The sequence below is a fragment of the Puntigrus tetrazona genome, chromosome 4, assembly GCF_018831695.1.
Source record: "Puntigrus tetrazona isolate hp1 chromosome 4, ASM1883169v1, whole genome shotgun sequence".
In the NCBI taxonomy this organism is placed as follows: Eukaryota; Metazoa; Chordata; class Actinopteri; order Cypriniformes; family Cyprinidae; genus Puntigrus; species Puntigrus tetrazona.
The window spans coordinates 16790385-16818010 of NC_056702.1; the positions used below are offsets into that span (position 1 = coordinate 16790385).

The 27626-nt window shown below is 36.4% G+C and overlaps 1 protein-coding gene across 1 annotated transcript in view; it reads right to left on the reverse strand.

The window, feature by feature from the left end:
* The window catches only part of kcnh5a (potassium voltage-gated channel, subfamily H (eag-related), member 5a), a 72755-nt gene that overhangs the window by 41669 nt on the left and 3460 nt on the right, over window positions 1-27626 (reverse strand). The window contains exons 2-8 of the mRNA XM_043236194.1: window positions 20648-20771; window positions 18309-18415; window positions 15886-16014; window positions 9772-9887; window positions 7943-8335; window positions 3822-3914; window positions 430-859 (exon numbers count right to left, since the gene is read on the reverse strand). Of these exons, the coding sequence (XP_043092129.1) occupies window positions 430-859; window positions 3822-3914; window positions 7943-8335; window positions 9772-9887; window positions 15886-16014; window positions 18309-18415; window positions 20648-20771 (1392 nt within the window). The remainder of the gene's footprint in view (window positions 1-429; window positions 860-3821; window positions 3915-7942; window positions 8336-9771; window positions 9888-15885; window positions 16015-18308; window positions 18416-20647; window positions 20772-27626) is intronic.

Here is a 27626-nt window from a genome sequence, read left to right on the forward strand (position 1 = left end):
TTTCTGGACTTGATGGATTTGTTTCTTACAAAGCCACAGCTTCCCACTTCACAACACATTAATTGATGGACTGGAATCCTGTATATTACTTTATTATTGTGAATTATTTATTTATTAATTAATTATTGTGATTATTACCAGCTCTCATTCTGACGGCACCCATTGCTGAGCAAGTCAAGTAATGTAACAAAATTTCTCCAAATCCGTTCTGATGAAGAAGCTCATCTGCATCTTTAATGGCCGTGGTGTGATTATATTTTTAACATTTTCTATTTTGGATGAACTATACCTCTAATAAACTCTGTAATATCAGTCAATAACAGGTATGGCGCTGATATATTGTGCATCCCTAATCTCCAAAAATGTAAAACTGAAGCCCAATCTGTCTAGTAAAGCATCCACAAAGCAAAGAAACCATTTAGTACTTACAGCCCACCATCATCATGGCCACGGAGAAGATCTTCTCCCCGTCTGTAGTAGGTGCAATGTTCCCAAAGCCAATGGTGGTGAGGCTTGTCATGGTGAAATAGAGAGATGAAATGTAGAGTGTGTGTTTACTGGGACCGCCTTCCCACTGGCCAGAGCCACTGGCGTTGTAGCGGTATGGTGTCCCAATGCTGATAGCTAACTGATAAAGCCAGCTCTCCCTCTTGAGGTTGTTGGTGCCCTCATCGATGATCTCGTAATCACCAATGCTGTACCAGATGCAAGCCAGCCAATGTGCCACCAAGCCAAAGACACACACCAGTAAAACTAACACAGCAGCGCCGTATTCCAGATAGTGGTCCAGTTTGCGCGCCACTCGACCCAGACGGAGTAAACGCACCACTTTCAATGAGCTGAAGAGGCTGCTGAGACCCTGGCCAAGAGAAAGAGATGGTAACAGCATGTTAACACTAGTCGACCTCAATTACAAATCGAGTGATACAGATATTGAGGGGGAAAAAAATCAATTCCCGCCAAGAATCATTACATTATAGCTAGTTATGAGTTATGAAATATGACATATAACATCATTCACGTGGCACAACTGTTTCTTTTCTCATCAGCAGCCAATTCAAATGCTCGATGATATTGAAAAACATTAAAATACTCAGCTAGCGCTTGCTGTAGCAGTTGCAGCACGCTACAGAAACCCTCCACCTTCCCCAGCTCCACCTGCATTGATCTACGATGTGAAAAAATCCTTCCAACAAGTGACTGCAACTCTATTGTTACTCTGTGTTATTATCATAATATTCATGGCGTGAACATCCCAGATCTAAAATAAGTAGAACAATATTTATCAATCTAATTTATGAAACAATGTTCAATTGTACAAAAAAAATACTTTTTATAGTGTTGGTTGGTGACATGCTTTTCTGCGTGCAAATTAAACAAACCAAGCTGGAAAGAAAACAACTGGTTAAGAAAAGGCTTAGAATTATTAAGACATATTTATGTTGGCATGTATCGTCTTATATTGATATGGTGCACTTTAGTTAACATGACTTTAGAAAAAGCCAGGTGTGGATTTGAAGGTGAGATCTTCCATGTTCACTTGAACATGAATAATTCCAGGTTGATGGGTGTCATATAGCTCCAGAGACTTCCTCTTTCAGCCTATAGCCACTTTGATCTGACTACTTTCATGTCAGCGGAGGAAGAGAGGATGGATAGTTGGGGTTCTTTGACTGATCCTACAACTCCATTCGCCATACCCAAAGAGAATCTTAGATCTCATGGGCGGACAAAGTTGTTTTATTGATCAGGCAAATTCTTTTGAGCTTATGAAAGATAACAGCTAATAGTTTGGATGTATGTTGTGGAGTCTGTATCATTAAAGGGTGGAATAAATATAGTCTTTTTGGCTCTGAAAGCAAAATAAAGAGGACGCTTTCACTCAGCTACGCCCACGCTTGCACTCTATCCCTTTGAACAAAAGCTTAAACATTGCTTGTCAACTTCGGGCCAATGCAGATTATAGGTCTTTAAAGAAATAAGCCCACTCTGATTAACATATATTTGTAAGTTTTCTTAACGTACACAAATACAGCATTAACTCATTGGTAAGCCTACATACTGTAAAATATGCAGACATTTTATGCAAGCATTGTGGGGGAAGATCTGTAGACTTAATATGGTGTTATACTACAGTCTAAGAGGTTTAATTGCTGGAGTTTGTTTGCTAAAAGGCACTTCTACACAAATGCAATACCCAGCTGAATCAGAAATCAAGTCACATGACCTGACATGAACCGCGTGCAATTATTTTATATTATTAAAATTGCAAACAATACAATAAAGGCTGATTTTTCTCTTGTAAAAATAGAGTAAAAGTGTAGGAACAATTAAATATTAATATACATTAGTAAATATTAAATAAACATTAGTATATATTAAGTATAAAATTTCATAAACACGTTTAATACCAAATAACTAACATAAAATTTCCGTAAATTGTCTAAATTAAAATAAACTGATATAAAACACTATAACGTAGAGAATAAAACATAAGTTAATAAAAAAAAAACGTATTGAAAGGATGCATGTTTTTAACACTGACTTTAAATGAGCATTAGATAATAACAGAGCTAACATAATATTCAAAATAGAGTATAACGATTGATACAAATGAATCAACAAATCTTTAATATCAGCTGATATTGCAATCATACAGGAAATATTAATTAAATATCTAAACTAACAAATATAAACACACAAAAGACATGAGCATGTACAGAGCTTTGTAAATGAATAATATTATTTTTTTCCCATAAAAAGCATCAATTTCTTATTGAATTTAAAACAAAAAACTCTTTAATGCAATTTCTGTGATTCCACAACTGAACGTTTCTTATCTTAGAGGACAGCTGCGAGGTTATCTGGAGGACAAAATGGAACGACGAGTTCTGCGCAGACACTTGATGGATTTCACTTTTTAAGCTGGCAGAGCGAAAACGAGGGGGTGAGAAGTAAGAATACCTAATTGTTGCATCCTCAACAGCTTTGGACTGTCAGCCCAGAACTGTTTATAAATAGTGGTCGTGATGTGTACCTCACAGGTTTAATTAGCATTTCCTCCACCGAGAAATTTCTGCTTTTTTGTTCCAGCCGTCACATAATCAAAAGGCTAATTTCTCAAACATGCTTTATGTTCCTGAAAGGAGCAATTTTCCCCAGACACTGACACGGAGGAAGGGAGGTAAAAATAGATGTGTTCATTCTGCAATATTGCATGAAATCCTAAGGCTTTTATTACGCTTGAAAAAAAAAAAAAAAAAAACGATGCTAATTTTGCCAACATAGTCAACTCCCCAGGCGGAGCAGCTCCTTAATGGATACTTTTCCAAGTAATTTATCATTTTGAGGGCCTATATCTAATTTGCAACTGTGCTTATGTAGCATTTAGTAAACCATGAAGTTTTTTGTCTTTGTCTTTGAGGCCAAACAGATGAGTAGCTATCGGGTGTGAACATTAGAGGTTATGAGTGCTCATAAATGTTCGGTTAGATGTGACGACCCCACAGTTGTATCTTGGGATAATGGAAGAGAGAAACATTAATGCCTATTGGTGAAACATGCCGCGTGTGGTTGTGTGTGTCAGGGCATGGGGAATGAAGCTTGTGCTGTCTAATTTGAATTGACTCGCATCTAAAATCACTTTAGATAAACAAACACACTAAGGGGTGCAGCATTCAGAGTAACATTAGCATAAATTAGAGAGCCATTAGTGCATCTCTGCTCAACATTGAATAGGAGAGAGGTTACTGAACCGCCGTACAAATGAGAAAATGGGACAGAAGAGCCATAAACAACCCAAGAAAGGAGAGCGAACTTACAGGCAACACTGAGTCCTCCGCACGTGTGCCGTTGCGTTGAGAGTGGGCCGCAGCTGGCAAGTGGCCCACTGCAGAAGAGTCTGCAATGGGATCCTAAGTCAGAAAGACAGAGGCAGACGTTTCACTTCACGCCAAACTACGCTCGCGCATGCATATAATAAACACAGAGATGGACTTTAGCATTCAAGAGACCCATTTACAGATATTAGAACTGAATAGCAGCACACTGAACGCGTCAGAGTAATTAGTAGGAACCGAACAGCAGATGTATGCGGGAAGAACGTCATATCAAGACGCTAAAAAAAACACAAAAGCGTTATATAACAAGTGTCCTATAACAACAACTGACATGTCCTGATGTGCACTTCCAGAAAAACCTTTGTGTGAAATGATTAAAGGAAGAGTTTACTTGGGAATTCTGTCATCACTCATTCACCTTCGTGCTGTTTCAAACTGATGTGACTTTCTTTATTCCGTGAAACACAAAAGCTATGCATATCGGTATATTCATATATACTGTATAATAAAAACTATACAGTGACCAAATATAAAGTGGCTGCTAAGCTTCTAAAAAGAATTTAAAAACAAAACCATATACAATAGCTTTTAGCAAGTTTTTTTGTTCCATTTTATATTTTATTTATTTATTTTATTTATTTATATTAAAATAATAAAATATTAAAATATTATATTTATTATATTTTAAGGAAACTGCATGGTAAAGAGCTTCTTAATCATTTCATTTTGGGAGAAAAAAGCATACAGGTTTGGAACGATATGAAAGGGAGTGAATGGAGACAGAACCTTCATGTATATGTCCCATTAATACACGCTAGAAAAAGCAGGTATTACACAATACAAGTCAAGAGACCAGAATAGCCAATAACTTGGACATGTGGCCCACGGGGGACACAAAGACAGAACAGTCTCCAGTTCATAGGAAAACATCTGACAGCTGCACATCAATCCCCATGACAGAGAGACACAGTCTTGCCAACTTCTTGTGCCTTCAAATATTTATAATACTCTTTGTAACATTTTATCATGAGCAAACTTTTTTTTTAGTTAGTGATATCCTCCTTTGTTCAGTTTGTTTTAAAAAATATTTTTAAAAGTATTTTTATTTACCACTGATAATTTGTTTTACTAGTTTTAGACAAATCTAACAAACAGCATTGTTGCTTAAAACAAAAAAAAATACATTTGATAACTGAGTAATAAAATAAAATAAAAAATTACTGATCGTTCAAAAATGATATATTCTTATTTATAAAGATTATTAATATTGTTAGTGTTGATCATCTTGATAAATGCCATTGGTTTCCAGTGCTCATTGGGGGTCTAACACATTGCACACTAGCATTAACACCTGCCAACTCAACAAGTGTCCTGTTGAGGTTGTGGTTTGTGTCAGGTCTGGGAGACAAACAGAATTCACTGGGGGCCAGCTGATGGTGACATTTCAACAGCAGCTGTGTCAGAAGCCATCAGCTTTTTAAAAATATATACAGCATGCACAATATAAACATGCACATCGGGTTGTATACAGATTCAGAAAAGCGCATGCGTAAATGCATGGGAAAATGGAGATGTTTTATTAGTGTCATTAGTAGCAGGCCGGTCCTTATTAGTAGCTTTATCGGTAGCTATCTATCTATCGACTGATCTATCAGCCAAGTAAAAATATAACATAGGTTCCGTTTGAGCACAGAATTATCACTAAGCATGAAGAAATAAAACAGCTGCGCAAACAAACATTCAATCAACTACAGACCAACTATCTGAGACATTACCTTAGCTGAACTCATGCAGGAGTGATACAGCAATACCACACGGTCCCACATGCCACAGGAAGACTTTATTGAGATCTAGGCACACTGTAGATTTGGGACTTCATTGTGTTCCAGTGATGCAGAGACTAATGCATTCCAACAACATCACCACAAAAGGATGCCTGTTGCCTGGGCAACCGTGAACTTACAGCACCAGTAGGAATCCAAAGAGTTATTTTATTGGATAAATATATCATACCGTGCATATGGAGATTAATAATGTAAAGAACCTTAAAGCAGAATCATATTTTATTCTGAATGTCCACAGTCGCCCAATTTAACCTACAGCCATTAGGACGCCTGAGCCCATTTAAAGTTTTTTCGGATGATCACTTCCATCTCAGCTCTCTATATTAGATCCTCCAGACAGATAAAAAAGTAAAATCTCCCACTGATCCTCCAGAAGAACTCAAAGTACACGGAAGTACAAAAAGTGCTTTACATTCAAAACACAGGTGTGAGAGGTTTTCTTCTTAATTCAAGAATACCGAAATGGAATTTAAAATGAAATGAAAAATCATTTAATTGTTCACTCTATCTAAGTCTGACTTTATTCTGCGGAACACAAAAGAAGATAGTTAAAAAATATTGCTAACCAAACCATTTTGACTTCTTAATATGTCTTTAAAATTTTTATATTAATCTCTGAGCTCTCTGAAAACTTCTAATTTGTAAATACTGCCTCCTGTGGCAAATATACAACACAGCAGCTGTAATCATGGAAAAAGACGACTGATATCACACAAACAATTCTGTCCATCCTAGCCTCTTCTTCAACGCATATATACAAAGACTCCAACAATCACACAGCCCACTTATCATTGAACTGTCTGGTTGGGCTGAGACCATTTAGGCTAATGCCCAGTACTGTGAGCAGTCACTGATATGGAAAGAGATGGCAGTAATGGATATAGTTTTTATGTCAGAGATTCAGCCTCAAGAAATGTTGGAGGGAAGGGGGTCGAGAAAAAATTTTCTAGCAAGAAAAATAAAGCATTCCTGACGTGCACAAAAAAATGCACATGCAACACCACTCATGCAAGTCAAAGAGAGGAACACAAGATGCATTCGTTTCTGCTCAATAAGAGATGGAAATGTATGCTGGAGAAGTCCTGTGCAAACAGTAATTACCACAAACAAGATGCACAGATAAATAATCACAAACTTTAGTAACATGAAAGAGGATCAATTATAATGCAAGAGCTGAGTACAGAAAATTTGATTGAATACTCCACTGAACACAACACTAAAAGTAATGAAATCTAAGAAGATGAAGGTTTATTGATTTGAGCTTTTGCCTGTAATTGGTCACCAGAGAACAATCTGATATGTTATACCTGGTCAAATAAACTGTAAACAAAAAGATTTTTGTTTGGCAGTGTTTTGGATGAAAGACATAATGCACATTGTACACCATTTCAGTCATCATTTAAGGTATGAAAGTATTTAATTAAAGCATTATGAAAGCAGAGAGAAACATTTTCAAAAAAATTAATCTATGCTGATGAACCAAGATGATCATTCAACATCTTTCAAGTGGGTGAGAATCAGAGAATAGAAACTATAGCTAGAGATGGATGTCTTAAGTATTTAAATTATTCAGGTTCTTCTTAAAGTTTCTGCTTCCTTAAGTGTTCCATTAATGGTTATTTTGATTTCGAGGACGAAATGTGGATTGTTTCAGAAATAAATGTAGAACAACAAAACCAATAAATAAATAAAATAAAATAAAAGTAATAAAAATAAAAAATGTGGTGACATTTCATTAATTCCTTAATTTGTTCGTAAAATGCCACTGAGAGAATCAAATAAATCAGATTAATTAAAAAACAGTTCCAATTGAGTCACAAATATTTGTGATTGACTAAAAAGTATTGGTTCATATTGAGTCATTTATTTAGGAATCAGGCTTGAGCTGATTGTTTTGTTGAGCTGATCAACCATTTAAAAGTTTGGTCTGTAAGAGGTTTTGAAATTTTTTGCAAGATGTCTCTTATGCTGCATTTATTTGATTAAAGATACAGTAGAGTAGTATTGTGAAATATTATGATAATTAAAATTAAATAAAAAAATTATCTTTTAATATATTTTCAAATGCAATTTCTTCCTGGCTTCAGTGGCACCTAATCCTTCAGAAATCATTCTAATATGCTGATTTGTGGATACACAAGCAGTTGTTACTATTATTATTATCACAGCTTAAAACAGGTGAGCTGTTTTATCTAACAAACTGTAACTACTTTAATATTGCTCAAATAAATAAATGTCTCTCTTCAATGCTGTGCTTACCTCATCCACATTTTCGAAGGCATTAATGATGTCATAGGGCAGGCAAGACAGCAGGTCTATGACAAACCAGGTCTTCAAGTAGTTCATGCGTATGAGCTTTGGGTCAGATATGACCTCTCCTCCAGGTCCCACAAAAGTTGTATGAAAGTTCAACACAATATCCACAAGGAAGATGACATCCACCACGCTGTCCAGTACCAACCACACCAGGTTGTTCTGTTTGGTCTTAAAAGACACATTGTAGGGCACCATGATGGCCGTGTAGAAGGTGAGGATGAGGATGACCCAGTCCCAAGTGGTCTTAAAGGTGCAGTAGTGCAATATAATGTGAGGTGGAGTTTTAGGAGCCTCTTGCTTATATTGAGGGAGGATGTCCGAGCCCAGCTGAAGAGCCTTGGAAAGACAGAAAATACAATTAATTAAAAGATTGAGAGAGATTAAAAAAAAAAATCTGGTATTCGGATGTTACTACAAGGTTTCAAAAGTGCTACTATACTCAACCAGTTTTGCTGATGGATACCTATGATGGCCTACCAAACTGTAAATAAAACAATGTTTTTTTCTCAATGTTTATCTCTTATTTTTCAGTAAATATATGCAAAGATCCTTCAAACAAGTTACATTTATTTGAATAAGTTGCTGATTTAAGCATAAAAGCCTAGTCTTATCGAGGACAATAATAATACTATAAACTATGAAGTTTAAATGATTCTATGAGAGCAGTGACGTCTGAACCACAACAATAGCAATAATGACTATATTGCTGTAATCACTTTCAGAAGTATTTTTTTCAGCTAATGAGTAATAAAAGCATTCGATTTAAAAAGCTCAAGCATCTAAAGCAGTAGACAACAATACAGCATTTGCTTAAATACAGAATGTTATTGTCCACTTATGAGAACTATTCATATACATTTTTTGTATTCACTAAAAACACTGTATCTGACAAAACACAGTAAGCTTTTAAGAACGTTTAACTGTTTTCACAATGCTGATTATGAATTTTTTAATTTTTTTTTGCAGTGCAACGAGACCACCATCAAAAATCATGCTGGTCTAAGCTAGTCTTTTCCCCTGTCAAAATTATGCACTGTAAGGAATATATACCTCATGAAAGGGCACCATAAGATATAATACAGTGAAAAGTTTTAGAGACATAAAGCTTATGTCAGCAGTCAATGGACAGCTGAGTCAACTGTCATTTGTCTTGAAATGAAGTCAGACTTTATTTCTGCCATGTGGGACTGAAGACAAAGGCAGTTGACCTTTTTGCATGTGCATATATATGTGTGTGTGGGTCAGATTTTGCCTACACTGTGAGGTCCAAATGACTCCAAAAAGCTGCAAAACCTGACTAGCCAAAGGTCCTTGCGAGAAAAAAAAATGCTGAATACAGTTTTAGTGAAAATGCAAAAAGGCTTATATGAAGGTCAAGAGTATGGTAAAGAAAAAGAAAACATCATTAGCATGAAAACAATAGAAGCCAATGGAAATTTGTGATCGTGAAAAAACAAATATGTGACCCAGGACCACAAAATCAGCTTTAAGTTGCTGGGGTATATTTGGAGCAAGTATATTTAAGATATTCGATATATTTTCCTACTGTAAATAATAAAACTTAATTTTTGAATAGTTATACACATTACTAAAAACTTAATTTGGACAACTTTAAAGGCTTTCAAAATAAAGGTTTTCAAATATTGTCCTATCCTAACAAACAATAGATCAATGGAAAGATTATTTATTCAGCTGTCAAATTATGTTTAAACCTCAACTGGAAGAACTGACCCTTATGACTGGTTTTATGGTCACACGTGTGTGACACTCACCTCTGCCAGTCGTGAATGCTTATGGCTGACTTCAGTCTTGTTCATTGGTGTGAGCTGCTGAAGTGTGCTCCGGCTATTGGTTAAAGCCCTGGTCAGCCTGGCAAACTTGGTCCATCCTGCCACACAGAGAAACAAAATGGTGTATAAGCGACGGGAAACAATTGTTTGCCTCCTCTCTACTTTTCTTCCTGTTTACTTTACTCACAAACACACTTTTCCACACAACTGCTGCTGGCATCACGCTCCTCAGCCAAAAAGCAATGGCCCACGCTGATTTCCACCGAGGCTCCTGCAAATGCTGACGCCAGTGAAAACTGTTCTTCCTCATCCCTTCCTTCCAAAAAATCTCACATATTTTTGTGTACCCATGATGCCCCATTTCTAAAGTCTGTGCCATCAACATGACGCAGCCTACTCTTTCCTTGCTTTGTAAAAACAGAAACCGTTATGAACCCTTGGGGGCTCTTCACAAAGGCATAATGTTTCTTTATGACTTTAAAATGAAAGCATTATGGGATGGTGGAGACATGAAGGAAGATGTTGCGTCCAACGGGGAGCCCCGTTTGAAGTCATTGCTTTCTCATTAATAAAGACTGATGGGAAGATTGTCTTTTGATCTCAGTAACCCTAAAGTCAGTTGGGTCAGTTGAGTCCTACAAAGTAAGATCTTCACCAATGTGCACGTGCCAGCGAGATGTTTTTTTTTTTTCAGTTAATCTCATCCATTCTCTTTTTGCCCTCAGGAACGACTGTTTTTAAAAGCTTACAGGGTGGGAAAAGAAGTAAAACATTAATAACATTGCGGCTTTTCCATTTAAGTCACATCTCATGAATGTTCAAACACAACAATACAGTACTGGAGCACACTGGGACTCTTGGATCCACTCTCTCTCATTACAACAGGGACATAGAGGGGAGGTCTTTCTGCACGGCCACATGAACAATGTACTCAGTGAAGGGATAAGGAGGGGAAATCAGCCGTGTGCACTTATTGGTAGGATGTATGAAAATAGCACGCTGGTCTGTTCAAGCCCATTCGGCGGGGGACAGCTTTATGTCAGAAACTGGCTTCATTTATGTTAAAGGAACTTTCCGGGTACATTACAAGTTAAACTCAACCAAAGCATGTATGGCGTAATACCACAGAAAGTAAACATTTTAAGATGCAATTTAAGGCTGGTTATAGCATTATTAAGTCATGGTAACAAAAGCTGTACAATGGAATATACTGTAAATGTACATATTTATATGTATAAACATTGTAAATCATGTTGGTTTATAGTGTTACGTTCCAAGTCACAAAATTTACTAGAAAGGTTGGTAACACTTGCCTATTAGCATGCATATTACTAGAATATTAGCCATTTATTAGTGCTAATTAAGCACATATTAACCCCTTATTCTACACGAGCATATTCTACATCCCAAATCCTACCAAATAACAACATTTTGACAACTATTAATAAGCAACAAATTAAGAATTTATTGAGGTAAAAGTCGTAGTTAATAGTTAACAAGTGTTACCTAATCTAAAGCGTTACCGAAAGGTTTAGTAAGCTATTTCTTCTTACTTTTTAAAGACACATCTATGACAGAAGTGTCAAATAAACTAATGTATTCCTATATTTTAGCTAACATAATACGGGTACTGTTGTTAATCTGCAATTAAAAAAATATACGAAATATGACAGTGCAAAAAAAACTATGTCACAGACAGAAAAGGAGAAAAACAATGGATGGTTTAGGCCATCTGGCTGTCTTAGGGCAAAGAGTCACAACGCTGCACTGGCCCCCTAAGGCATCTTCCAGATATAGTCCTTCTACGAGGCAAACCCGTGCTAGGTAGCTGTGTCGAGCAGCCATAAGGCAAAGCCTTAGAGAATCTCGGTTTGGCCATTGCAGCCTCACAGAACCCTATCAGACCTCAGCTACAATGGAGCATATGTTTGCCCAAATGCAGCACATCTGGCAGAAGAGTGGCAAACTAGGTCTGCAAAACTGCAACAGACTGCAGCAGTGGAGGAAAAAGACCAAGGGGAGATTTCACTAAGAATCACACTCACTGATAGAAGTGTTTATTTGCGCACTCCATTCGCATTGTTTTGCCGCCCAATGCACAAAAGGAATTAAGCAAATCAGGTAATGATACAGATGAACAAACAAATTCTGAATGAAAATTTCTTCAGGGGTTGGATCTGAGCGCCTGACCGTAGAGAATGCAGCAGACTGCTGTGAAATTGCACACTTTCTATTGGGATTGTACAGTATTGCACCACAACTGTGTTCCAGACAGATTCTTTAACCCTGTAAAGCTTAGTACAACAGTAGCTTACTGAAACATTAAACAAAATATTTTAAAAAATCCGCAAAGTGCTGATATTTACATGACCAAAAAGCTAAATTAAATTATTATTATTGTTATTTTTTTCTAACTACAGCTCTGAATCTATGACTGTACACATTCTTCTTTTATGAGGGCTGCTACATTCCTTTGAACATCTATTGGCTAGTCTATTTTTGCTGGTGTCTATGCCAAGGTCCTAAAGTATATGCCTGATGAACTGAAAATCCTCTCCAGGTAACTATCTGATGCTTACAGAAAGATCTGGAAGGATCTCAAAGGGTTTCACTGTTGCCATGGAGCCCATATTCATTCCTCGTTTTTCTTCCCTATTTGCTATGATTCGAAGTTTGTGCCCCTCTGGGTAAGCCACCATCAATGAGATCATGCTGATAGGCCAGAGGTCCTCAGAGAAAGAACACAAATTCACCTGTGGTTTAAATGTATGCACAGATCCTTTAAATGCTGGGAACAAATGCACAGCCAACACAAAGTAACCCTGTGTGCACTGGGAGCAACGGCGCTTTATTATTTCTACACAGATGCTTTGCATATTTCATTGGACCACCAGCGCAGAGCAGGGCATTACCGACAGGAACACTATTCCAGTGGGATTTTGAGACAGCATACGTGGAAACATACATGGACACACACACACAGATACACACTGTACTCTTGCTTTTAGCTCTATCCTCTCCTCGGGGGAAGCAGTCACACGGAATGAAGCTCTGGGGAAGATCTCGATTATACAAGTAATTACAAAATACATGCGATGCAAATAACACTAAAAGCTTCACTAGCTCCTCACTATGCATGCAATTATTTACCTTTAAAAACAATAGTAGAAGCCAAAAGGAACAGTTTAATCAAAACCAGTAAGTTTTAATATATTTTAAAATGCTATTGTTGACTATTAACCACGACGTTTCCCTCAATAAATTCTCAATTCGTTCCTTATTAATAGCTAGTAAGGAAGTTGTTAAGTTTAGGCATTGGGTAGGATTAAGGATTTAGAATAAGGTCATGTAGAATAAGTTATTAATATGTGCTTAATTAGTATTAATAAATGGCTAATATTCTAGTAGCATGCATGCTAAGAAGCAACTAATCGGTGTAAACGTAAAATAAAGTGTTACTGCAATTTGTTTATGTAATTTAAAAAAACAGGTTTTCAGCAGCTATTACTCCAGTTTTCAGTCTCACGCGATCCTTCAGAAATAATTTTAATATGCCTACATGATACCGACTAGCCTAAAGGAAACAGCCCCCTTACAAGCTCTTAAATCAAGCAGCAGATGCTTTATAGCCCATCAGTCTCATTCCAGTAAGTCAATCCATCAATCATATCATGATTTAAATACATACTTCCACTACTGGAGGAACTTTATAAAGTACATCTTCTAATTTATTGCCAATACAGCTATGTCGAACTTCAAAAGCTCTCAATGAAGGCTTTCCATACCTGATTGTGTGCATGAGCTATTCATGAAGCAATACTGAATACACACCTGGCGCGTGACGTTTAACAAATGCCCCTTTAGAACAACAGATCTCATATTTACCTAACAACAAGCTCAAACGGCGTGCAAGGCTATGAATAATCTGATTGTGCTGTTAATATTTATTAGTGCATCAAGGGTCAGAAGCAGAATAGATTAACATTTTGATAAGGGCAAATAGTCCTTCATTTACAAAGTAATCACTGTAGGTGATTTGAATGCCTGATAGTTGCTTAATAAAGTTTGTGGTTCAGTGTGCGGCGATGAGAAGCTTTTATTCTAAACATGGGAATTACTAAGGCTCATCTATGTCAAAGGAATGTGAGCCCAGTAACCTGTGATGCATAATTTTCTATATTCATGAATATTTAATAAAAACTGTATGGATAAGTTTTGGTTATTCAACAGGGAGAAGATAGGCAGTAATTGCTTACTGAAATGGTGGTGTTTTCGTTGACATTTTCATACCAAATACCATGTGACTGTAACTGCCAAAGCAGGGAGATTACTATTCAAGCACTAAAGCTAGACTTCAGGTTCTTTATTGGTATCAACAATTCCTTGAAAAAACATTTTCACAGTCAGACCAGAGAAGAAGCTTTTTTTTTTTGTTTCTCTAAACAACTTTTCCGTTAACATTTCTTAAAAGAACATTTTTTCTCAGTGTTAAAAGCATTTAAAAAATCTACAGAAGCTTTTTCCGCTAAAAAAGAACCTTTTTTGAATTTAAAAGATTCCATGGATGTTGAAGGTTCTTCATGGAACTACTAATTTCAATAAGGAACCTATTAGAGAAAATATTGCAGATAAAGATTCTTTAGGATTATCAAAACTTTCCTTTAGCTCCTTTGAGAACTATGGGTTTCACTTTATTTTAAGGTAACATTGTAACCATGCATTTAAGTACTATTAATTAACTGTATGTACTTAAGGCTTAGGGTTACTATTATGAAACCTATTATTTTTGAAACCTTTGATTTTAACCACATTTTATTCCACAGCCGCCTCTACATGCAGAATGATTTAATTTCAAACCCGTCTGTTCACTGGATGGTGTTTCCATCTGATAGGCTGTTTATCTGCTAGAGAGAGATACTTGCTGAACTCACTTCCTGTCTCTCTGCTCTGTACACACCCACTGACAAGAGTCTCAGTTGGGCACAGGTGCCCTGCCACAAAGTGACAGCAGCTGCCATCCAGTCTCTGAGGGGAAATTCCAAATATATATATATTGTGTGTGTGTGTGTGTGTGTGTGTGTGTGTGTGTGTCTTTAAAGAGCTCCTGTGTGGGCTAGGATCATTGTCAAAGGACAAGTGCTTCAGTTTAGCAGTGGCAAAAGCTGACAAGGAAAATAGCCACTGGTTTATATGAGATCGAGAGAGAAAAGCAGAAAGGGAAGAGTAAATTGTGGGAAAGGTAGGATCTGACAATGTCCATCAATCATAAAAACACATATAGCCAATACAAGTAGCCTCCACGGCTGACTGCAGTGATGCCCACAAGCAGCACTCTCCAACATAAAGTGACAGCTTGTCACTCTCATTGTGCCAAGCAGGCTGCAACACACAAACATACCCACTTAAAACACTTCCTCCTGACCTTAATTCGGTATTTTTGTGCAGTTCTCCAGTACATATACGTAAAATTAAACATCCTTAAAATAAGGTCTGTTTTCGTGCTATATTTCATAAGATATTTTTAAATGTAAACCTTGTTAAAAACAAAAAAAGTTGTTATAAAGTAATTCTGTTAATGAATAAATCTGGCTGGAAGCATAACAGAATTTTACTTCCCAGACCAAAAAGTCAAAATATGTCAAATATGTCAGAAATATAGGTTCAGGTACACTAATTTAGTTTTTCCCCTGTTTTGCCAGTAAAAATATCAAAATATCCTTAAAATAAGTAAATAAAGTAATAAACTACTGCATAGACAAATTTATCTTAAATATTTACTTAAATATTATTTTAAATAAGTTGTTAATCACTTATAAATGTTTTTAGTTTTCAGGTAAAGAACATTTTATTAGAAAAAAATAGAATAAACAATATTTAAAATATTAAACAATATTTATGTAGACATAAAAATTAATCTAATAAAATATAGCAAAATCTCACTGTTCATCCAGATTGCATTTACTATGCAACCATTTGACAAATGTGTTACATCATTTTTATTCGTGCATTGTCAATGCAAGTGTGTATGTCTATGTGTTAATGCAATTTTAACCACAAGACAAATGCAACACTCAAAATAAGACTTAGAGTTCTTACCTCTGGTGGTCTCATCTTCAATAGGCTGCTTGAAGACAGTGATGTCTTTGAAAGTGCAGAGGAACAGGACCACCTTATCGTTCTCATTCCTGATGGGGGCCACCTGCATGTAGAGCCACACAGGGGTTCCTGACAGCACCAGATGAACGCAGCGAGAAAGGAGAGAGGGCGGGATGAAAGGAAAGTAAAGTATGAAAAGTGGTACGTGAAAAGAAGCCAATTGAGGGTTTAAAAGAAGTCATGACCAGGAAGATAAAAGACATGGGGAAAAATGATGAGAATGGTGCGGGATAGTAAAAGTGACAGAGAGGTTAAAGGAAAGGAAGGAGCAGAATAAATGATAATGATTATGGTGGAAAAAAATAGATTGCGGGAGAAAAAAGAGGGAGACGGGGAAGATCATTGAGACCAAGGTTTTCGGTTCACCCGTATGAGAAATATACTGTGTAACCCGTGTGCCTAATGGGTCATTACATCTGAGCTTAACAGGACAGCTTTATCTTATAGAGGCTATATGAGGACATTTATCTTTATAGTAGCTGCATTAGAAAAATTCAAGAGCCAACAAGATGCAATTGTGTCCAAAATGCAAGATGCCTTGAGGTGTAAATGATCAAATAACTCAGCAAAGATGCTACATTTTATTGATGGGCATGAGTCAGTCATGATCATAAATTATGTGACTGTCCGGATAAGGAGAGGTAGCACACACACACACACACACACACACACACACAACTCGACAGCTAAAACGAGTGCATCTGAATGGAAGAGAACACAGGTTTTTCAGACGCTCTTAAATATCTGCTTTTAACTTGTTATAGAATATTGTCACACTTTAGGATCTTAGTTGTCATTAATGTCAGAATGTATAAACAGACAAGACATACATAAAAAGACGTGTCTGGGATATTCCTGCGATGTCTTCAGTGAAGGTGAGCTGCATTTACATGCGGAACTGAAATGGTGACTAGCAAACAAAAACAATCAGTCTTAGGAAATCAGTGTTAAGAAAACAGTAATAAATGAAGACGATATGTGAGGAGCAGGTGGTGGTTAAGTTGTCGCTCATCTGATTCTGTGCTCCTACTGGTACTTACAATTTGATCGCATTTGGTAATTAATCGGTTGTCACTGAGCATGTCAAATTAGTGATCAGTGTGTGCAATTTTGAGGAAATGTAATGGCTCTTTTGCCTCCCTTTAGCTTGCTAGGTTTATTGACTTCGGATGTGGCTGGCCTTGCCAGTGGCGAGATTTTTTTTGCATTCGTGATTTGAGCTGAAAACTAAGCTATAAAAACTGCTGGCTGTATTGACGTTCCCGCTGTGATTGCAAATGATGTGGATTACACACTTTTGAATGAGCAGGTTTTGTGCTGCTTGATACATTGCATTATAAAAAGGGGTCTATTTTTTTTCTTTTAAAAACCTTCATATTAATTAACAATAAAAAATATAACTTTATGCAAGTGCACTTAGGGCAAAAGTTGCTTTAAACGCAAAGGATGGTCAAACCAAATGTAGATTTAATTTAGGTAATATGAGTTAATTGATCTATTATTAACGACAGCATTATTTTGACAGCATCCTTATTTTAAAGCATTTTTGCACAATTGCCTAAAACACTACTACAGCTTTGCAGGTAGGTCTCTTAAAGCATCTCGGAGATGTTGCCACAGTTTTTAGTTTATCTCAGTTTGTTCTGTTTCTTCATGTCACTCCAGGCAGACTGGATGATGATGATGAGCTCAGATATTTAGGCAAAATAAGAAAAATGTACACATCTCCATTCTTTTCGAAAGTTTTCACCCCCTGGCACATAATGCATGTTTTTTTCCTTCTAGAGCATCAGTGAGCCTATTGAATAGTTCCTTCTGGAATAGGCTCACTCAGTTATCCTTGATGTGTGAGGAGATGCATCTCAAAATCATACATTGTTAGGAAGTATTCGAATACATTGAAGAACGCCATTTCTATTTTAAGGCTGGAAAATCAAAGAATTTGTGATCCCTGAAGTATTTTAGTTTAATTGTTCAGGATAAACAAGGATAACTCAGGTAACAACGCAATAATAAGAGTCAAAAGGGATTTAAACTTTAAAGATTTTTACAAATTAAACAATAATTTAATTCTTGTGGACTACATGTAAACATATTTTTTATGAAATTGCTTATTCACCAAAATAAACCAAATAAACAATAACATGCATTTTTTATGAACCCTTCTTATTTTGGTAAAAAAAAAAGTTTAAATTTTGCAGATTCCGAAAGGGTGGTGTAAACTTTTGACCTCCACTGTATTTCAAATGAAAATTATTTTCTTAAATCGTTTTTCACTGATTCAGGACACAATTGCATCTCTGTACTTTCACTTTTCTAGATGCAGCAGGCACAGCTGAACAATCGTTGCTGGAAATACTCACTGTTCTTCTTATAGAGCAGCACTTCAAAGCAATTGGACTCATAGTTATCAAAGGTCTGTCTGACTTTGTCTATTGTCTTCTTGTCTGTCAGCTCGCCGTACATGAAACTGCCGAGGTGGGGATGGGGCAGGGAGACAAAGGATGAAAAGTCGAAAAAAAGGTTGTGAGAGAAGTGGGTGGGAAAGAGAGAAACAGGTGATGAAAATGAGCAAGACAAAGAGAGCAGAAAAAGAGAGTTAGGAGAGGGCGCACACCTGTGTGGCACACACATCCGCCCAGCAAACTCTGCCTTGTCTTTCAATGTCAGTTAATTCACAGAGTGTGCACAAGAAGGGGAGTGGCTGATGACACACACTGTCAGTTACTGCAGCCGTTCTATTTAACATGTGCAGGCTGGACAAACAGTAGACACTGAACCACAGTTCAGACATGCCCTTAAGGTTATGTAAAAGGAAGGAAGCATTGAATTTGAAAGACTAGATATTCTTGCGTTTTTAGTGACTGAGGTTACACATTGGAAAGACACTCAAATTATAATTCTAGCCTGGAAAAATACAAGAAGCTTACAAGAAAAGAGTTCATGCAAAACATTTATTATTCTGCTGTATTTCTAAGTCGCTCATTAAGTAGATTTGTGACCATGCGTACACCTTTCTAGAGTCCTTTGCTCACGCTGCTTGAATGTCATTAAAGGGAGAGGGGAAAAATATATAATTCACGTTCATTTTATAATTAAGCTTTTTAATTGTTTCATTTCAATTGTTTCGGTGATTATACAACCTGGAATAAAAACGTGCATCATATTCAAAAAATGCCAAATTGGTTTCATACTTGTGAATAATACAATCTAATAATGATTACAAATAAGACGTTCGTAAAATTCATGATGCACAATGACTAAGCTGTAGATTTCAGAATTGACACAAGCAAAAGGTAAGACGTAGAATGAGTGTGGTGTAACTTTTTATATACATTAGATATCAATATATCGCATATATAATAGCTATATTTATATTTACCATTTTTCAATTTCATGACAACATTAAAATGTGGATTTTTTTTCCTGGACACAATTTACCATTAATTAAATAAAAACTATTAATTACAATTTTGCCTCGATTAACTCCTAATTTGCTGATTATTAATAGTTAGTAAGGTAGTTGTTAAGTTTATTTATTGGGTAGGATTAAAGATGTGGTCATGCAGAATACGTACTTTATAAGTATTAGTAAATGCTAGTATTATGCATGCTAATAAACAACTAGTGTAGGAACTGGTCAAAGAACGTTACACATTACTGAGCCCTCAAACTTTTTCCTTTCTCTATCTTTCTTATCTACAGTGCATTTCTTCCTTAAGTGTACACCGGAGGACACGTGAGTCTCGTAATATATCGATTTTAGCAAACTACTACAATCTGGACTGGGTGACTTTGAAACCTCTTTAGCAAGTTTCCTTTTAAAGATTTTATTTGTTTTGCATCTTATTATCATTTCAGCTTCCATAAAACTAAAAATACCGAGGTAATTATGGTGCATTTGAGTTTTGTGGCCCTAAGCTACTCAGAGATTTTTAGTATCAAATCCTCACCCTTATTGCTTTAGCTGACAAAGGCTAGTGCCAACTCTAACTCTAAAATTTCCCTCGAATCCTGAGTCAATCTGGAGTCATATCACAGTCTGTAGGCAGATCCATATCACTGCATGTAGGTAGAGCCAAATCGCTGCAGTTGGTATTTCTATTTCTACTCCGATGATTGGCACCTTACTGAGCGCATTTAGCGCTAACAAGGTGTTCAGTGATGGCTCAGGAGAAATGCGCTCTCTGAGTGGCTAAATAGCACATGCAGATTCTACTACGGCTGAACTGATGTGAGAAGTGTGCTTTAGCATCATTGCTAACTCAAGCAGAGTGAGAAAATGACACTTCTGTCCCTAGCACTTCAACAAATCATTAGCGAAACGTCCTCGCTTGTCTGATGAGGGAATCTGGCAGGAATAGCGGTCAGTTCTCGCTTGAGAAAGATAGAACGCAATACTAAATGATCAAACTCTGTCCTTTCGTCTACTTCATATTCTGCATTGCATCAGTTTAATAGATTCAGCTTCTGCTATCTGAGCGTAATCCCTCTGGAAATATTTGTGAGGCTTCGTTTTCGGATCCAAAATAATGCAATTCCATGAAAACACATAATTTAGTTATGATGCACACTAATGCGTTTTTGGATCCTGCATGCCTTAGCCAGAAAAGTTGCGAATATAAATTGAAATCACATCACTGCCTGTCCTTGACTGCTGAATTAGGACAGGGTAAAAATAGAGAGGTGGAGAAGCACTCACCTGCAGGTGCTGCTCTTCTGCATGACCTCTGCCCTGTGGTATCCAGACAGCTTGCAGAATCCGTCATTACTGTAAACTATAGGCCACTCCACGATTTGAGCGTTGCCCAACAAGAAGCTTGTCTCTACAATGAAAAATAAGGGAACACATTTATAAATGTACATAAATAACTGGTACAGTACTTGTAGATGTATCTTTAGTGTTTAAATTATTGTCTGCCAATCAGTTTAACCAACTAGTATGGAATGGAAGAAACACTTTCTTTGGTTTACCAGATCTTAAAATGGTCATATATGTAGATGTTTTCTCGAAAGCCTAAGCTCTCAGAAGCATAATTTATGAGAATAAACCGAAGAGCTAAAGGGAAGGAAGAGAGGCACTCACACGCTAGTAGCTTGACCCAGTAGAGCATTTTCTCCACTGATGCTACTAAACATTTTTGCAAGCAACTTTAAAGCACTTTCTAAGTCAAGACATTCCACTCTGGAAACAGAGGTTCTGAGGTAAGTTTCTGCTCATTGTGGTTGCATTTATTTGATCCAAAAGTTAATTGCAATTAAAAGAAAAAGCCTTCTATTTCAGCATATTTTCAAATGAAATATATCACTGTGACCTTCAAAAATCATTCTAATATGATGATTTGGAAACAATTTTTTATTATAAATGTTTAAAACAATTTGAGGTGTTTAATATTTTTGTTAGGTATTTTGTTTCAGTATTCTCTAAAGAATAAACTGATCAAAAGAACATTTATTTGAAATCTTTGCTGAAATTGCCAACTTTAATTCAATGCATCTTTGCAGAATAAAAGTACTGGCCACAAACTTTTGAATAGCAGTGTATATATACATCTTAGTTTATTTATTTATACTAACTACAAAACAACATGTGGTGGCTAAATATGCAAATTAACTATCTAACTTCAAAATAATAATAAACAAAGATCAATAATAATAATATCATATTTTATAATATCTAAAATAAAACAGCACATATATGATTGAATCTAATCATTTTAAATGACCAGACACCTTTTTTTTTTCTTTTACAAAAGGTTAAACACTTTCCTTTCAGTGGCAATTTGTTCAAAAGAAAAAAGACTTGAGTTTCAAGGCCTAATTTGTACTCCATTTGTAGAAACTGCCTTAATCAGTTCATTCTTCCATTTGACAAATTGAATTGCAATGCAGTCTTGACATCAATGTAATTGATACACAGTGGTCTAGCCATAGAAGGTGGGTTAAAGACCTGAACACTCTTCCTGCCATTAAAAAGACTAAGTCATCCTCTGTAGTCTTCATTAGCGTTTTAGTGAGGCTAAAGCCAGCTGACTTCAGCCTCCTCTTAGGTATAAAAATAGCAAGGCAACGAGAACATTATAGCAACGGAAACAAATCAAGGCACAAATTGTTACCGAAATGTCTGTGACAATACAAATCCTTAAGCACCCACAAACAGAATCATCTTTGCTCTCTCTCTCTCTCTCTCTTACACACACACATACACACAAGACTTTTGTAATGCAGCAGAGCTATGGTTCTCTCTGGACACACGCAGTCTCCCCCGAGGAAAAGAGAAAGAGAGAGAGAACGTGGCATTTGACACAGCCATTAAAAAGGTGGCCACTTCTCTCCTTCATTGAATAGTCTCCATTATCTCTCCTCCTCCTACTCTTTCAGTTTGCTTCCGCAGAACCGGTTGAAAGGAGAAGTGGAAAGGATAAAGTGAAGTGCTGTCCCCTTGAGGAAGGGGAGTTGAGACTCATTACAGCGGTCTCCATGCCATGGCCCCTGCCCTCGGATCAGGGGCCAATTGCGAGGAAGTGCTCCCTGAGGATGCAAAGGACCTAAATCCTGTTTGCAGATCGGGCCTCTGTGATATGATAATCATGTAATGCTCTGTCACTGATGATATATCGCATTCTTAGCCAAGACAGCACGTTCAGACTAATAAAGTCTCTGCTAAGAAGTCAAGCATTAATAACTAATATGGAAAAGGAGTTCAGGCGAGTGGAGCAGGGCCATGTACAGTCACATCCACAGCATAACCACAATACAGGAAAGTCTAAGTGAGGAATGAACAGTGGGTTTTTTTTAATGTTTAAGATGTTTTTAATTACTTTTTTAATTTGTCATTTGTACAATTTTGTTCTATTTCTAATTGTTTTATTACAAAAAAAAGTATTCTTACGATTTTGTGCAAACAAAACCATTCTTGCTCGTTATAGGGATATTATTGTTAAAAAAATAAAACAAAATCCACAGAAAAAAAATTGTTACTTGATACACATGTTAGATTTGATGCACTGAAATAACTAACACTTAAGCTGAAATAAAAGTGGAAAATTATAAAGACATTAATAATCAAAAACACACAATGTATTAATAAAACTAAGCAAATTAAGTTGAAAAAGAAAAACTCAAAATCAAAATCTGTAATAGCATCTATTACGCTTGTTCTCAAAAGCATAAAAATTATTATTTGGAATGCTTACTATTAATAATTTCGCTCCATAAATTCCTAATTTGCTGTTTATTAATAGTTAGTGTGGTGGTTGTTAAGTTTAGGTATTAGGCAGGATTAGGGATAAGGTCACATAGAACAAGGCATAATATGTGCTTAATTGCTACTAATATTCTTGTAATATAAATGGTAATAAGCAGCTAGTTAAGCTACTAGTTACACTTTTTTTCTATCATCACGTCCTCTCATGTACAAGTCTTCAATCTGTTATAACTAATAATACATATATCAAAAACAAAGGAACAATTTGTGGACTTTTATGGCATTGCTGTTTTTAATGCTGTTTCCAAACTTACAAAAACAAAAACTGTTGAAACATTCTTCAAAATACCTTCTTCTAACTAAACTTGCAGAATCCAAAGGCTGCTTTATATATTACAGCAATACACAGAGAACACAGATCCACCTCAAGGCAAAAAGAGCCTCCATTTCGCAGGCCATAAGAGGACACAGCTGTTTTGTCTGGCGGCATGTAAAATCAATGGAATATTGAGACTAGAAAGACTTTAATCTTTATAATTTCACTTGAGGCAAATTAACACTCAGGCTTACCTGTGTCTCTCTTGACTTGCGCTTGTTGTTTAAGAGCAGCTCGTGTCAGCTGATGCCGACTTTAAATAGCTCAAGTGGTTGTAACGTACACATTGATCACACTTCCAGATCCACGTGAAGCCTAAGGCAGTCCGTCAGCACTTTATGTGTGTTATGGGATGCTGCCGAAAGCTTATCGTGTAAATGGTGAATAAGAGGCATATTGACAGCGATGAAAGACAGTGATGTGCGTGCCAGCCCCACGTGGGAGGCCCACAGACAGCTGCTAGGCTGCTCTCCTCAATTCCACAGCGGCGTGTTTACTGGAAAAACATCTCACATGGACACCTTTACATATATATACACATTGTTTTCTTTCCCCTTTGCATGCCCACTCACACAAACCCATGAAATAGCTGCGTCTTCTTTGGAATGTTATAAAACACGCCAATGCAGCACAACAAGGCACTGTTCACTAAACTCAAAACGTTGAGCCGATAAAAAATGTTTACGGTCCCATTATTTAACATTAGTTAATGCATTAGCTAACAGAAAGTAACAAAGAGCAATATGTATTTATTAAACTGTGCAATGTTAGTTCTTGTTAGCTCGGGTCTATTAAAAACATTCACATAAAAATTGATTTTGACAATTACGTTCACAAACATAGATTAATAAATGCTTCCAGAGTGTTTTAATGTATAACTAATGTTAACAAATGAAACCTTATTACCAAAGTGTTACCAAAAAGTTTGTCAAATTAATTACAGACTTCTTTATTAACGATTCATTAATACACATAATTGATTTAAATTGCTGTGAGAAAAGGAACATCTGGCAAGACAAAGATTAATATTGTATGAAATTGTTTGATTTAGAAATATAAAAAAAACTCAACACAAATGTCACTTATGGTAGCGAGATCTAATCCGATTGGCTGACAACTTCGTTTTCTGATATATATGTGACCCTGGACCACAATACCAATCATAAGAGTACATTTTTTGAAGAATAAGCTTCCCGTTGAGTTATGTTTGTTAGAATATGACAATATTTGGCAGAGATACAACTATTTTAACATCTGAAATCAGAGGCTGCAAAAAATCGAAATACTGAGAAAATCGTTCTTAGCCATGTATATTACTAATCAAAAATTAATTATTTTGATTTTTACGGTAGGAAATTTACCAAATATCTTCTTGGAACATGATCTTTACTTATCTAATGATTTTTGGCATAAATTAAAAATCTAGCATTTTGACCCACACGGTGTTTTGGTAGCTATTGCTATTGCAAATTAATCTATAGGATTTAAGATTTAAGATTTTGTGTCCCAAAGTCACATATTTCATTGCACATGCTCTTAAATGCCACATTAAAACACACTGTGGTGGCTTTAAACATCAGTCAGGCGGTCTTCTGATTAAGATATTCGGATTAAGTTTTAAATTCTCGGCCATAAAATGTTGCAACTAAGACTAAGTTGTGATCTTATGCCACACGTCAAACATCTGACTAAGCAAGACTAAAATTATGTGGACAATCAATAAACCTCAATGTGTTAAATGATGATCACTGCACAATGAATGACTAAAGAGCAATAGCATAAAGTCAGCAAAACCCAAAACAATACACTATCCGCAAAATTTATTCGTGCTGCAATGCATTCTGGGAGCTTGCGAGTCAGCAACATTGTTCAATATAAATCTGTTAGTTCTGATGACTCTCACAGCGACAAAATATAGGGGGTCTCACATGTGTTTTTATGTATTTAAAATCATTCATATTTCTTAGAAGGCTGGGAAAAAATGGTACTCCTTGGCATTTACAACACAGTGAGACAGGCCATGATTCAGATTCAGAACTTTCAGGTTTGACAAAAGGGGGAAGTAGATTTATAAATTGCTCTGATTATTAAACCCTGTGCGGAAGAGTCTCTGCTGTCAGACAATTTGTGACCTTTTCTCTGGCTCCATCGCCTCTCGCTGTCTTTCTTTATCTCTCTATAATTCTCTATTCAATTACGGCATGACACTTTGTGTGTGTCAGCATTTGACTCCATTACTTCCAGCAAGAGGAGAGATGTCCACAGCGTGTGCATTAGGAAATAACCACTGCCAATCTCCAGCCGAAGGTCCTGCCTTAAGCAAACGGCTTTGAGGATAGTTGTCGATTCAATCTCAAGCACACACTTTAGAAATTCCAATAGAGAAGGTTCAGACAGGGCTAGACAAACTTTGACATTTCCTGATGGCTAATATGCCACTTTTAATAAAACACATTTGTTCAAACTGCCAAAGGTTTGCTTCAGATTCAAAATGGCTCTTGATTAAATACTGTAAAAATATCTTGCCTTGCTGACTTAGGATCATGCCCAAGGCTATTCAGGTGGGAAACCCCAATCTCGTGAATCATTCACTGCTTTACCAATATGTGGCCGTTTTTGAGACTGAGAACATGTGCTATCATTGGGTTTGGGTTTTTTTTGTAATTTCTTTTTTTATTTTATCCAGCAAAATGTATCAAAAGTGACAGTATAATGACATTTATAGTCCAAAAGCTTTCTATTTTCTGAAAAAATATTTATATAGTTTTCACAAAATTATCAAGTAGCACAATTGTTTTCAACACAGATAATAACATTAAATGTTTCTCGAGCAGCAAACGAGCATATTAGAATAATATCTAAAGGATCGTGTTGCTTTTTGGCCTTTTTGGACCTCAGTAGATCTAGCCCTCATATAATTTCTACAAATCTCACGTTGTGTTCCCCAGAAGAAAGTTTGGAATGACATTTTGTTTGGTTGTTATGTTGTTTCTTTAACCTTCTTTAGTTTTACTTGTATGCTAATTTAATATAATCTCTATCAGCAATAAAGCAAAACATTTTCATACAGCTATCCAGGATGGAAACAGAGAGATAGTACAAACCCACAAATACATGGAAATGCATCAAACAGCAGACTGGAGTGGACTGACAATTTAGCAACGCTGTAGCAGAAAGACCAAGAACTTTCTGAGGAGGCTGTCAGAGACGTTCTACCAATCTCCTATGCTAGAAAAGAAGATGGTGGTGCAACTAGAGAACAAACAAATCCCCAAGTAAATGCTCCCTTCAATAGGTCGAGTGCTATTAGGAGATGCAAAGTGTTTTTCTCTCACTCGTTTCTCTCACTGTTACTTCTGGCGGTCACTGCACTGAGAAGTAACGACATTGAACAAGCACAAACGTTCTATTTTTGGAACCATTAACATAATGCACTCAATTCTTTCTGTTTATGTGATGCGATTGCATTGTATGTGTTCTTGTCTATGTGGAAGTATGTCGGTGCACCTCCTTCCTGGTGAAAGGGTGACTACAGGGAAAGTGTTAGAAGAACAGATCCTATTAAGATAAACCTATATTTACACAGAGTACACCATCCTTGGTGCCTGTGATCTTTGTGAAAACGATTTTCTGTTGGCCATTATGGATCCTAAACATGTTAGAAAAACAGACTATTTTTATTTTGGACGCAAATCAGATTCTTGCTCCCTTTGGTAGCGAACACAAAGCACAACCGGCTCTCTTTTCTGGTAGACTGCGGTTAACATAAGATAGAACTTTCATTACATCTGTAGCTTTCTAATTTGCATCCCCTCACATGCTTTTCTGTTATTTTTTTTCTCTCTGGTACTAGTCTTATGATCTCCTTAATGGTATTTTTGTACTACTGTGATATGCGGTTCTCTCAAAAGTTTCGTTTTACCACGCGAATTCTACTTTATCGTTTCTTCTAGCTAAGTATATGTTTGTCCTCTGTCTTGTTTATTCTTTTTAACTGTACTTTAACATCCCTTTGCTGTGTGTGCGCCTTTTTTTTCTCTTTGAAAGTATGTGTAGTGTGCCTGTACACCTTACAATGTGACAAGCGTTACAAAAGAG